At 38.3% G+C, this 14217-nt stretch overlaps 1 protein-coding gene across 1 annotated transcript in view; it reads right to left on the bottom strand.

The window, feature by feature from the left end:
• Positions 1 to 1157: 1157 nt before the first annotated feature.
• Positions 1158 to 14217, bottom strand: part of LOC124162962 (protein O-mannosyl-transferase TMTC2-like) — a 507991-nt gene continuing 494931 nt past the window's right edge. Inside the window, exon 10 of the mRNA XM_046539742.1 lies at positions 1158 to 13551. Coding sequence (XP_046395698.1) covers positions 13210 to 13551 — 342 coding nt within the window. The 3' untranslated portion in view covers positions 1158 to 13209. The remainder of the gene's footprint in view (positions 13552 to 14217) is intronic.

Below are 14217 nucleotides of genomic sequence, written 5' to 3'. Positions count from 1 at the left end.
ACAAAGTTGAGATATTAAATCATACAAACAACCAAAAAACTCCGAAATGCGCCATGCCACAAGGTAAGGAATTGGGTTTTAATGACTGCTTTACTTACCTTGATATCGGTGTATACAGTCACAATTGGCATCAGGCATGGGAATGGGATAATAAGAGTAAGACATTGTTGGAAGTATTACACCGCCAGGAAATTATTGAGCGCACTATGGTATCAGACGGTAGCTAAAAAATCTGTTCTTTAATATGGAAAAAAATTCTGGGCACAGATAATCAAGGGATAGACATTTTGGTTCCCAGAGAAATGAAATCCCAAAAACACAATAGTCTAATGAGAATAAAAAGAGAATACTAGCATCAATAACGAGACAGGAAAATCGAGATGACAGAAAATAAGTTCACAAATCTGGACTAAGTCGAAGGATTCGCCCACGGAAGGATAATGGAAAAAAGAAGGGTACCTATCTACTCTTAGCGTCCGATCGAATTCCCGCCTTATTTTACTTAACATTTACACCACGGCAAGGGATTTTATTATTCCGGGTACATTTTTAAAGGCGACTTCGTCAGCATTTTCATTGCATTTTATTGCATGAACGATCAGTGTAAAATGAAGATATAGTAACGAAAAAATTTCCCCCTTGCTTCCTATAATTACTGGTTTTCTGAACTTTCTCAATTTTGACACCAATTCTAGCACGAAGTGCTCAACCTATAATCCTTTTATGGGGCTGAAATTCACTAAAACATATAAAATAATAAATCAAAATAAAATGAATCCAATACATTCCGAAGTTTTTCGTTTCATTCACTTCGTTTCATAACGAATGAAACTTACTGTAATCTAACAGTTTCAGGTTAGAAAGTACTGGTTGGAAGTTGACATTTCGGGGAGGGGTCTAGGGGTATGCATCGGTGTTTAGAAGTAACCTAGTGTAAATCCATTATAGTAACTAAAGGTATCAGATTGGAGTGGGGACAGATGAGGGTGAAAACAGATTTAGCTGGAGTACAATCGTTGCCAACGCGCATGGGAATGAGTTTGAACATAATACTAGTGACGATAAATAAATATTTACCTATCAATACTTATTTTTCCTCTTCCACCAACACTCAATGCATGCATTAGATTATTTCATGCAAATGAAAAGAACCGACCTTGAAATACAATGACTTTTTTATTTAAAATAAATTATTTATTTTTACAACTGTTGGGCAGATTAACAAAATATCAGTCATAGTATATGTATGGATTTTCATACGATAGGCTATACACTTTCAGTAGTATGTGCATCAGTATAGGTAAATATAAATTTTTTTACAGAAATCTTCGAGGAAGTGGTTTCCCACTTGCGACTACGTAAGTCATGGAATCATATCCATCAAGACTTTTGTTTTTCATTTTTTTTCTTGTTTCTTGAATACAGAAGCTTCATATATCTATTTGTATGTATCAGAGTATATAGAGATTCCTTTATATTAAAAATCAGCCGAAAACAAAATTTTCAAACCAATATTCACGTCACGCAGAAAGGTTTATTAACGTGAATAACACATATGCACTAATCATTGAAGGTTAATCATTCATTGCACGGTCTTTCATAAATTCCAGAGTACATGTAACGTTCCACCCATAGGTAATTGTAGTTAACGGGTCCATTTCCAGGATAAAACACTTCTTACTTATAATCACAGAAATTCTCATTATGTATTTATATATAGTCCATGCAAATGCTTACATTCTTATATCATCAACAGTTCATAAAATGAACGAATGAGTAAAACGCATGCACGTATTACTTTAAAAATACGTTAAAAGACACTCTTTCATGGTTTTCTCATGTATGATAGTACTTGGGCCCCATTTCAGGAAGGCTCTTTGATTGGAGATTTTTTTACAATATCTTTTTTTTTGCTGTGGGCCTAAGCAGTCAATCTTTTTTTTATTGTTATTAGTCATGTTGTATCACAGAGAAACACTAGCCCAAATTGCAAAAAACACCCGCACAAAACTCAAGCACACAAATTTACACATTATATATTTCAAGGAGCGGATATACAACATGGCGGTAACCAATTGAAAGGCTAGAAAATCAATAAGGAGTCAATAGATATGATGACGCAATTTTTGTCAATCACACTCAACATTTTCCTTCCGCAGTGGTTTTTATAATTTAGTTCAGCAATGCTTATTTTGTTCAGACGTTTTTTTTTCATTTCGTTCATCTACCTGTGAAACCAACAAGTCTATTTAAAAACTAATTGTCGAAAAATTATTTACAGTTCGAGTTGCATAAACCCAAAACGTGAGAGGGTATTAAAGAGAGGTAAACGATAGTTTCCCACATTTCGCGTGATAAATTGCCTTAGCAGTTTAGCATTGTCTGCGGCCACTAAAGTGATGATAATGATATACTCTTACACATGTCACGTTTTCATCGATGCAGACATTAAAAAAAATCTCACGTCTTTGGATGCAATAAAACACCTTCATATCATAGTAATTCAAGACTCTTTTGCATTTTTACCTGAGATATGTCACGCTAGTGTCCGAAACATTTATTATATCCTCTCCCAATTTCTTAGATCACTCAAAGAAAACAGATTAACTAATTAACGATGCGAAGAAACAATCATGAATGAGTGTCGACTTTAATTTAACGATTAAACTCAATGGTAACTTAGTCAACCTTAAACACTATTAATCACAATATTCAATAAAAATGACTTCTTTTTTACAATACAAGGCATTTCTTTAGAAAGAAGCTCAGTTATGCAGTAATACCCATCACATTCATACACAACATTAATCAACACTGTACAACATAATATCCAAGGGCATTCATACGATCATTCACGGGCATCACTTTGAATTTTTTTTTTATACATTTTACCAAGCTTACGCATGGCTCCACTACTCGTAACCTAAGACGCAAGCCATTCCACATTATAAACTCATCGAGGTCTTCTCACAGTCCACTAGGAATGCTCAGTAAGCTTCATATTTTTGCTTTTTTATCCTATTTTACAATTATTCATAACTAAAAGTAATCAGGTGCTTGATACCACTCCTTTGCCCACTTTAATGTCTTAGTACATGAGGCACGATTGGGAGTCAGGCTACGCTCAATCGACCTAAATGCGTTGTCTTACTATTCAAACCGATGCGGGCCGTCACTTGCAGTTCCTTTAGTACTCTATTTTGATTTTTAGACTTTTTTTCTTGAAACTAGAGGGACCACTTCGAATATTTTTTCCAAGGCCAACGCCAAGATCCTTATTTATTCTTGGTGCCTACCCTAATAATTCCACTGCCTACTGCCGAGTTTTTAGATTTTATTTACACTAATTAATAACTATCGTCTTGAAATTAGAGTGAAAAATGAGAAAATAGCATATCATTAATATTAAATGATGTATTGTATTTAGCTAAGGCTATACATGTGATTGACAATAGGTCAATTGCAGGTTCCTTGGAACGCTAGAAGACAACTTTTGGGTTACAGGCATAAGCGTTCAGTGCTGCTCCGCAACCATATCTTTTAAGTGTTGAATATAAAAGCACTGATTAATGTAAGGTATAGAAGTCAGCCAAAACGCTATTAGCTGTACCCGGAATCGGTATTAAAGGGAGAAAAAAACCTTGAGAAAATTTATATGAAATCCACCAAAACATGGACAGCGTACGAAAAATACAGAGAAGAGACATAGTTACAGTTAATCCTCAACAACTTCAGAAATTAAACAAATAGTTTATAAAATTTGGTACCAAGTAGCAAACGATTTGGTTGTCACAAATAAATTATTCTGTTTACAGGATTTGCTGACTAGAAAAATACCAAGGAACTGCGGTACAATCATGCACGAAACGAAAATATTATGCTCTCATGAACTACTTCATGTATTTCTGTAATGTTTCTATGCTTTATGGTTTTTCTACAGAAAGAACTATGCTATAATTATGACTAATCTGGTCCCAGTTAATCGGCGACTTAACCCAAAAATTGAAATATATTTTCTTCTGACGGAATAACTCGCAGTTTCATTGTTCTTTCACTTGATAGACATTGGTCTAGTTGATTACTTGGGACATCGCCAAATTCTAAAAAAGAAAATGATAGTGTTGTGTAAACTTTTTAACTTGGATGCCATCCCGTACTATTTAATTTTTTCCTTTTTTAGTACTTTTTAGGCTTAAAAAATCCTCATACCAGCATTCCGGATTAAAATAAAATCAAATATCCTCGTCTATATCGTCATTCCATTTATTTATTAATAACTAGGCATTAAACGATCTTCTTTTGAGTATGGCCACCCCAAAGGTCCCGTCCATATGCGATATAACTTGGCTATCACGAAGGCCAAGTATGCTAATGTATTTTAATGGGCCGCTTTCAGGCAAGATGTGTGTTTAGCCTTAACATGATTCAGCCGTATCCTGTTTGAGGGTGGTTATAAGTAATCCAAAGCAGATTTGGTTAGATTAACAGTAAGTTTAATCTGGTGTTCTTACGCAAAAGTAATTCCAAACGCTGGATTTCATTGTCAGCTAAAGTTTAACTAGACATCGTTAAACCGGTCCTGATAATTCATCAAAATAATAATTCATGAGTAGAAAATTTTCTCCTCTAAAGTAGAAATAAATTGATTGATGACTAAACATCACTTGATAATTTTTCACCCATAAATTTTCACACTGAAAGAGTAGCCTCATGAGGATGAAGTGCGGAAAACTGGCGGAGAAGAAGATAAATTCAAGATCGGAAAATAAAAAAATTATGTCGTTCCAGCACAACTTTGAAATCCTCAAAGAAACTCGTCCACAACTGATATGAGTCGTGGACGGTGCTTCCTCCAAATAATCTTCATGAACTCATTTATTTAATGCAGTACATGGCATGCATTTCGGGTTTAACACATTTTGTGTCAAAGAAGTTGTCACTCACTTAGGTCTCCAGGACTCTGTAAAAATAGTATTTTGAGGTGAAGCATTGATGTAATAAATAGGTGTTTTCCTAAATATTTTTCCTCAACAAAGCGGGACTTTCTACCATATTATTGTTCTTAATTATCCTCTTATCTTCCCCTCTGTCAAGTATTTTGATTTACTTCTCTCGTAAACGGATAACTTGGCCAGAAGGTCCGTTTGAATTTCTCTCTTGGACCTAGCCTCTCCTCCGAGATTTCCTTTAACCGCCAACAGCCACTTAGGAGAAAGTTTTCTTCGCCACCCTAAACTGTAAGACGGTTTCCAATTACCCTAAGGCATCCTAAACCGCAGTGGAAGTCCGCTGACCCAGCCATCATTGTCTTATTCCACTACCTCCATACCCCCCAACCTACGCTGCTTTAAACTGCTATGGATTTCATTCTTATCCGCAACAATGCTTACATGCTCGGAATTGTAATTCCGGTTGAATGAGTTGGTGACTCAGAAAAAATTACTTCTACGATGTTAAATTATTGAATTAGACCATGAAAACAACGAAGATCTATGAAAACAGAGTAAATATATATTTTTCAGTTTCAAAATGGAGTTGCTTTCTACAATGAAATGATAAGTAGTACACAAAAACTTAAAATCACGTGTGAAACATCACCGAAATTAACGGTGATATAGTGTTCCAATGGCGGTAAATGCCACCAATAGCCTGGTAAAAAATTTACACGGAATATCTTAAGATTGATTTGCTAACATAGACTTCAATTTTGCAAAAGCAGATTTTTGAAAGCAGAAAATGCTCATCAACAAACATTAGAAAATATTGTTCAGCTTATAATTCAAATGAAGCCTCATTAATAAAATTATTTCGCTCTTTCTATGAAAACGCATGAAGGTCTAAATGGTCTTCCAAGATTTAAATACATCGAGTATAATCCACGATCACAATCAAGCCTTTAGTCTACGTTGGAAAAAAATTATAAGGGCAAAATTTAGTAAATATGCATAAGCTGTCAGTCATGATATAATTCTTAAGGATACGGATCTATCACATATTCTGCAATAATCCGTTATATTTTACCCCTATTGGTACTTGTGTTGACTTCCAGATGTAGTTGGTACAATTGTGTACAATATATTTTTCTTCAAGTATATTTTGCAGCTTAATTGGTGCCTTATCTTTCTGTTTAAAAGTCTACTCGATAGCAAGCAGTACTGGAACAGGAGTATTTAAGAGCCCGAAGCTATCGAAGCTGAGATTTCGTGACGCGAAACACAAATTGATGCACCCAGCAGACCGTAAAAACGTTCCCACTAAACTCGCGACGTATCTACCGGTCCGTGAAATAATTTCAGCGCGAGGATCGGGTGATCGCAGAAATATTGCCGCGGCAAAAATCATTCTGCGTGTCTCTCCCACCTGCTTAAGCACACGGCAAACACTCACTCGAGCGAACGAATGCAAACTTATTTTCCCTCGCTCGTATCGAGATCACGACGGCTGCCGAAGCCCTACTATTTTTTCCCCGTTCTCCACTTCTATTTCGTACCGGTAACCATCAACGAGCGATCTCCGGTCTTAAACCCCAATCAACTGTCACATCCCGTCTTCGGAGAGGAAGACCCTGAATTATTCGTGCCTCTCGAACGGGTCCCCAGAACTTGCCGGCATTGATACGTACGGGAGATATCCCGACCTGCGAATTCAATAAACTTGTGATGTCTCTCCACTGTAAAATTGCCCATGAGATCAGCCGCTTGTATTTTACATCTGCTTATAAATCCTTGAGGGTATATGAACTTGGGCGCATTCTCGATTTCTCAATAATTGATGGAACTTTATCCATTTTTCTTTCACAGGTTCCTCTAAGAGCATATGTTAAAATTAAATAATAATTAATGCCAAGATTCAATATTTCCACAATAACCAAAACAATTCATTTGTGCTGCCGGTGGAGAAAAAGAGTGAAAAATAAACCGACTTCATTGAAACAGACAAATCTCATCACAAAGAAGCTTCATAAATGATATTCATAAAACTGCTAATAGCAACACACACTAGGCACTCATAGATACGTGGATCGCTTTGAAAACAGGTCGTCTGTTACGGATGGCGGCGAATGTATTCACAAAATGAATACCAACTTGAAAGTTATCCCAATCGGATAACATTTCGACCTCCAAAATAGCATATAAACCTGGATGGAAAACAGATATAAAGCTACATGCTGCAGTAAAATGTAAATAAGACAGAATATACATTAGAATAGATAGCGATATTTTGCGAAATCATGAAGAGATAATATATATCGCCAGAAATAAGTTTATATGATGCACAGAACTTCGTTTTTACCCAAAATTAGGTTTGATTTCATTTTTAAGGAGAAATAAAACTGGAAAAAAGTCATAAAAAACGTTCTGTCATTACGTTATAAATAAAATTTAAATAACATACAAGGTGTATTCAAGTCTATATAATGTATGAAAACATATTCTTAAATCGTTATGGTGGGTGGATCCACTGATAGCGATTCCACGCGTGAATGAGGCCGTCAATTCGACAAATACATATAATTTATACCATGGAATAATAAATACCCTCTAGGAAAAATTATGGCAGCTATCTCACCTCTACCTTCACGAAATTTTCGAGTTTCATCCACCGCCAATATGGTAGGTATTAGTGCCTCACTTGGCTCGTAATACGAGCCAGTTATACCTATATTTCGCAAGCTTAGCGATACAGGGTTGAGAAAGCAGACGGATGATCCAATTGGATGGGCGACGAGAGGGCCCAAGAAGATACACGGTTATTTTGGCTCGAGGGCTTGGAGCTTGGAAAACGGATCTCTTCGTCAATATGTAGACATTTTCCGCCGCTGACAATTTAACCGTCAACTGCAGACGATTTTTAATGGTCGCGATCTTCTCATGCGACCTCTCGTAAAATCTCATGTTCCTGCAAAAGCTCAGATGGCACGCATCGACAAACTCCTTCGCACGAGGGAAGAGAAAGCTAGATTTCTACGAATAACCGTCGAAAACCCTTAAACACGACTTTCACAACGTACTCTGCCTTATGCAGATAAGCATATTAGGTCCAATGCTATTCCATCATATTTGAACGCTCGTATAATATTGATAATCCATAATAAAATCATATCAATAATTGAATAAACTATGGTAGGCAAAAAGTTTTTACCTCGTTTAACTTTTCCATCAAACAATTGAATTTAATGAAACAATAATAATTTCTCTTCGATTTCCAACATCAATGTAGTAGTTCACAGTAATTAATGAGGGCCAACCGAACGAAAAGACTTTCCCCCGTATCATAAAGGACTTTGATAAATGCTAGTCCTAAATTCGTTAGAGAACTTAATTTTTGTGTGTGAACGGCTGGTGTCCTAACTCCGCCTGCCACACGCTTTTTAGGCGGCTTGCAGGGCATTATGTAGATGTAGATGAGAGTGGTTCGGTTTTACAAGCTTGGTTTAGTTGTTCCCATGATTTTGATAAAGAAAAGAACGAAATTTCTTGCCATGTAAATTCTTACTGAGGATTTATGATAGACTAAGTAAAAGATCTAGATAAACTAAATTATCCTTTATATTTTAGAGATTTCTCGGCCTCAAACCGAGCTCCCCTCTAGTTCCCTTTAGTGTGAAAATATTATGATTGTTATTTTATTTTCGAGCCATGGTGTTCGGGCCGTAAAAGAATTACGTTTTTCTATTCTTTTAAGTTGAATTTCCCTCCTTTCTTCCTTTTTCCCGCCTGCCTTGGCCTTTGTTTCCTATGTTCCTCTTCGCCTATACAGTGCTCTAGAAGCCCAGGAAGAGACCATGTATGTCTTGCACCAGAGCATTTGTTCGTTTGCGTCAAGGCGAAGAGGGCGGTTTTGTTTTCTATCTCGCCGAAGCTCGGGCGAGGAACTACACGTTGACGGCAAGACGGACAACACACGGGGTCCAGAGTTTGGCGGAAGACAAGGTAAGGCAGGAATTCCCTTCCTTATTTTCTATTCCAACCCCTTCATTACTTCCTTTTTTCAATACATCAAGATTTGATTCCCTGTCCCTCATTCTTTCTTTTCTTTATTATTTTATTTTGTTGTAAACGTAAGGCTTAGTTCCGGCCGGGCATTACTTGCATTTCGGGCAGGACGCAACGGCCCCGTGACGTGACACATGGTATGGAACGAAAAAATTGCATAAATTATATTTTTTCTCGCCTGGAATAGTGACTGTATCCCATTATTGAAGAACCATAATGGCGAGAAGCACTTTATATGGCAAGAGGTGTCGAATAGCTCTATCTGCTCGTTCCATCTTCATTACCGCTCCAACTCTTTACGTTCCATGTACCACATTCATGCCACTCACTATTCCCGCTCCTCAGTTTCCACGTTCTGTTTCCGCGAAGAAAAAAAATTCAAACCCATTCCGCCCTCCTTCCCTTAACATCGCCACTTCCCAGCTCCGAGCGTTAAACTTTAATTCTTGATCCATCAAAGTTTCATTCGACACCGCAAAACCTAGAGAGAGCGTCAGTGCCGGGGCGCAGTGAGTTGCTAAGTGATAAAGACGTCTGCGTAGGGAAAGGGGAGGCGCAGCGGAAACAGGAGAAAGGGAGGAAGCGAGAGGGAAATTACGGTGGGACGTAAAAGAGGGACATCTGGTGGAAGAGAGGAGAGTGACAAAGAGGCGAGTTAGGAAAGGGATGGTTAAAGAACGAAGATAAATGCGACAGGCAGTGAAGAGCTCTGAGTTAAGTCCCTAACAAAAAAATTGCGAATCATTTCGCGAAGGCTTCATGGGATAACTGAATTGAGTACTTTCAGTCAACGATGCAAATAATTCAAACCGATTTCCACCGTGTAGTAGTAGAGGTTCGACATATTGAAATGAAAGGTATTTAGATCAAGACGTCTTTTGCCAGGTGATGGTTCTGTGAGCCGAAATGCGTCGTACGCATTATATAATTGTGGAAAAGTGAAACTAGCTTTCATTTCAATATGAAAATAATATTTGCTTTAAAATTGACGGAATAAGGCAGTTAAAATTTATGGTGAAAACAAGGTACGTAAAGCTGAATGAAATACAGCTGATCCAGCAGAAATTCAGAGATATCATGGAACAGCATATTAAAATGTTGCACAAAGATATCGTTCTTTCGACTTAATTTTAATTTTACGAAACTCCACTACACGCGTTTCCATTGGCTCGTAAACATTATCGAAATATATGATGATGATTGTAAACCAATTAAAAAACGTGTATCAGAGTTCGTGAAATTAAAATTAAGAGGAAATTACAATAATTTGTGCATCATTCAACAGAAAAAAGGCAATGCGATGTTTCATGACGATGAAGAAAACGGATCACCAGGTTTTTCATCGGAGGATTTGACATATTTTGGGGAAATTGACGAGTACACGCATCAGAGTGATTTCTGTTTGACATTAGGTGCGGTAGTAATGCACATACCCCTTCCACGGGCACAAGTCAAGTACACATCGCTCAATACGAGGACGAAGAGGGCGTGCTAACACTGAACCGGACGATGCTGGTTATTACGCTTCCTCCCTATGATTACCCTTACTTATGATTGCCCAAATGCACTGATCCCATCCACCTCAGGGTAGAGTTGATGAGGAGCTCGTACGTGAGGATCTAGTGACCCTCTCTCGAATTTTACCTCCCTAATCTCCATCAACTGGATCTCTGCTTTGCGTGGAAGTCTGTAAATTCACATTTCTATAACTATAGCATAGGGTGAAACAATATTTTAAATTTTAAAAGTCTTTTTCTAACCTTGGCTGATTTATTGTTCAATACGATGATCATAAAAAGAAAGAATGAGAATAATGCCAAACGAGACATACGCAAAAATAGTGCAAACAGTATTCTTCTCTCTTACAACTAATCGCTCCGGACTAAGGAGACAAAAGGATTCGCCTGCAAAACCTCTTTTAACAGAGATATTTGTATTTGACGCAGTGTTCTGAGGAATTTCGGCTCCAATTTCACAGAAAGTAACTTAAAACTCTAAAAAGATGTTTGATAAGCATTTTTATGCATGAAAAAGTGTTTTGAATCCACCGACTATCACATTTTCAAAACAAATACACCTGCAAGGAAAATGTTATATCTTTTAGACCACTTTGACCTCTTTCCTCTTCTACACCGAAGGTGTCATTAGGACACGACCAATTTTAGAAAGATCTCAGATTATGCTATGGACACAAGTCAGATACATATCGCTCAATTTGACAGTGCGGCAAATTTACGCATTAATTAACAAAAAGGAATCGGTACCTTTTCTTGTAAAAACGCAATTCCGAGATGGAAATTCAAGCTCCTGGAGAGCGCCTAGTGTTTGTGTCGTAGTTGAGTCTATTTTAAAATCGCACGAGCTTCGAGCAACCCGTGCGCTGACGGGAGGCTCAATTTGCGAGCGGTATAATTTCCCATCAGCCCCCTCGCACTGTTGAGTGCCTTCCCCTCCCTTCAAATTAGATAAGTGGATCTCGGGGGGACATAAGCACCGCTGTGTTTCACTCATAGATGTCATCCGGGGCCAAATTTGTCGAGCACACGCCACTGTCAGCACTTCCATCGTTCTCGCTATTACCGGTTATCCTCAGAGCCCAATTGAATGCATTATTGATTCGTCTGCGGGTAAAGGAAAGCCCAAGGAGACAAGAGAGGCAAGTAGACATAGAGAGACTGTCATTGTTCTTGGCGATGACGTCGAGCGGAAACGGTTCAATAATGCAAGTTGCCCCCGCGTTGACAACGAGGATACGAGAAGCTGCGTTACGGTCCCCATACACGAGTATCCGTGTGTGTGACATTATGATTTGAAAAGCGCCCTTGTGACGTGAATAGTTCAGGCGGGGACTTCAAAACGTCAAACCGAGAAATCGACCATGGACAAACAGATCTGTCCCAGTGACAATAGGATTCGATTTCTGCACATGTAATACCGTCATGGTCCGCCGAGTCAACGGTTCAACAATCATGGAATGACCCCAATCCCTTATATTTTCCATAATGTTTGCCTGCTTCACATTCCCGCTGGTAGGAAGAAACACACTCACAGGATTTGATAAACTATTCAAGGAAAAATTGGGTCCTGGAGCACCTTGCATTCCTATTCAAGGAAATGACCATCACCTTCTATAGCCGAAAAAATGGAAAGATTTTCTTCTCTAATCTTTACAATTTTGATTTCGAGCATTAGAGGAGTCTCTATTAGCCATCTCAATTTCCATATCTTAATCTTACTGAACGTATCTAACCATACAAAAGTATAAACTGAACGATGGTTATCTGAACGGAAAAGTAACAACGTGTTTCTAGAACAGTGACGACTGTTGAACCAAAAAAGGCACGTAGTTTAATCGTTCGGTTTTTTCCAATGATTATCAATCATTTATCACGATTACCATTGGTAAGTTTAATTTTAAATTTTTCCTGACTTCCTATGATATCAACTAAATTATTTTGCAATTCACAGTTGACATATCCTTAGCAAAATAACCATTTCCTAGATCGATTCGTTGGTTTATTTAAACACGATTCCGCGCCATTTCGGAAAAATCGGAGTGAACGATTTTATTTTTAATAGAAGTACTTAGTATTTATGGAGATGTGCTTTATCGCCTGACCAAGTCTTCTTTTTTCGAAGTCAGTACTTTTGGATTTGTTTATAAATACATGCATATGTAGTAGTAGACTTGAGTAGACTTTCGATTAAAGTATTTTAACCATTTAAGCCATTGAGTTCGAGTGATACCATAGATCAGGCGACCGATGCTAGGGACGCCGATAGAAGTGACATTATTTTTAGCAATTGTGCCATTTGGATTTGCTAGCACCATGCAATCAACCAACCGTTTAAAAAATGACCATTCACTTTAAGTTAACGGCCCGTATCCGGAGTCTTAAAAAATTATGGTTTCAATGGAAACGCTTGAAGATTGGAGATACAGAATATCCCAGAATCGCTTCGGTGCCTCTCCAAGAGGTCTTTCTTTTCGTAGAAAAAGAGCGATTTGGGATGCATTCATATATTTATGCATATATAGGTAGACCATTTTCTTTGAAACCAGTTAAACCGTATAACCATTGAGATCGGGCGGTGCCATTGGTCACCCGGCGACTGACGCCAGGGACGCCGACCCTTCGTCCCTCGCCGTCTGAGAAAGCTCCTCCGGGGACACCGTCGTGCAGACTCGACCCCTAGACGCGATGGCCGGACGTCATTGACCGGTGCTGGGTACGGCGTTGGTGGCTGCCGCGGACGTCGACGGCCACTCCCCCGGCGACTCCTCGTGCTTCACCCCCCTTGTCCGCTCGTCAGACTCTGCCGCGGATGGCCCTGCAGACTGGTCCCCTTGCTGTTGCTGGTTCTGCTGGGCCTCGGAAGTGCAGTTTGCCCTCGCCCTGAGCCGCGCCAGGAGGGAGTAGAGGCGACGCAGGTTGGTGAGTGTGGTCTCGTCTCCCGGACGCAGTCTCAGCGCTTCCCGGTAAGCGTCCTCGGCCTCGCGGTACTTGCCGTTGACGTGAAGCATCGCCCCCAAGTTCATGTGGCTGCGTGGGTCCTGCGAAAGCACAATAAAGATTTGATGTTAAAAATTGAGATTATTTGCGTCTTTTACTACCTATCCCCTTGTTCAGAGGGTAACAAGTTAATTAATAAATCCTTTAAACATAATTGTATGTGCAACTATTTCCGACAGTTTGGCGTCATCAACAGTTAACTATTAAATATTTCCAATAAAATGGCGCGGAAAGCCTAAAAAACTGAAATATTTCTTGAATACTATTCGTATTATAAATTTACTAGCATAACATCTACAGTATTATTCGAAAATACCTCATAAATGTGTGCTAGTGTGCGTATTAAGTTTTTTCTAAATCATCTGATTGGTCAATTAAGAATATATTTAACAAGATTAGCATACGCGCTAATGAAATAGACTAGTTTAGCTCGTTAAATTCAGACGTAAATAAGGGAAAGTTTCTTTTTTACTATGCGGTCCGTGAGATAATACCTAAAACACACAAGGAATAGAGATAAGCATTTTCATTGGATTTATAAAAGCCTTACTCACGTGCATCAAAATAATATAATAGCATGAAATTAATTGATAATAAGTCACATTAGGTCCCCAAAAAATACACAAAATCTCATTTTGAAAATTACGCCACGTAAATGTGTGCAATTACACAAAATTTCAAGCAGAAATTATGAAGAACTCAAGTAA

The sequence above is a fragment of the Ischnura elegans genome, chromosome 7, assembly GCF_921293095.1.
Source record: "Ischnura elegans chromosome 7, ioIscEleg1.1, whole genome shotgun sequence".
Classification (NCBI taxonomy): Eukaryota; Metazoa; Arthropoda; class Insecta; order Odonata; family Coenagrionidae; genus Ischnura; species Ischnura elegans.
The sequence above is the reverse complement of the archived record's forward strand: the minus strand, read 5'-3'. Positions and strand labels throughout refer to the sequence as shown.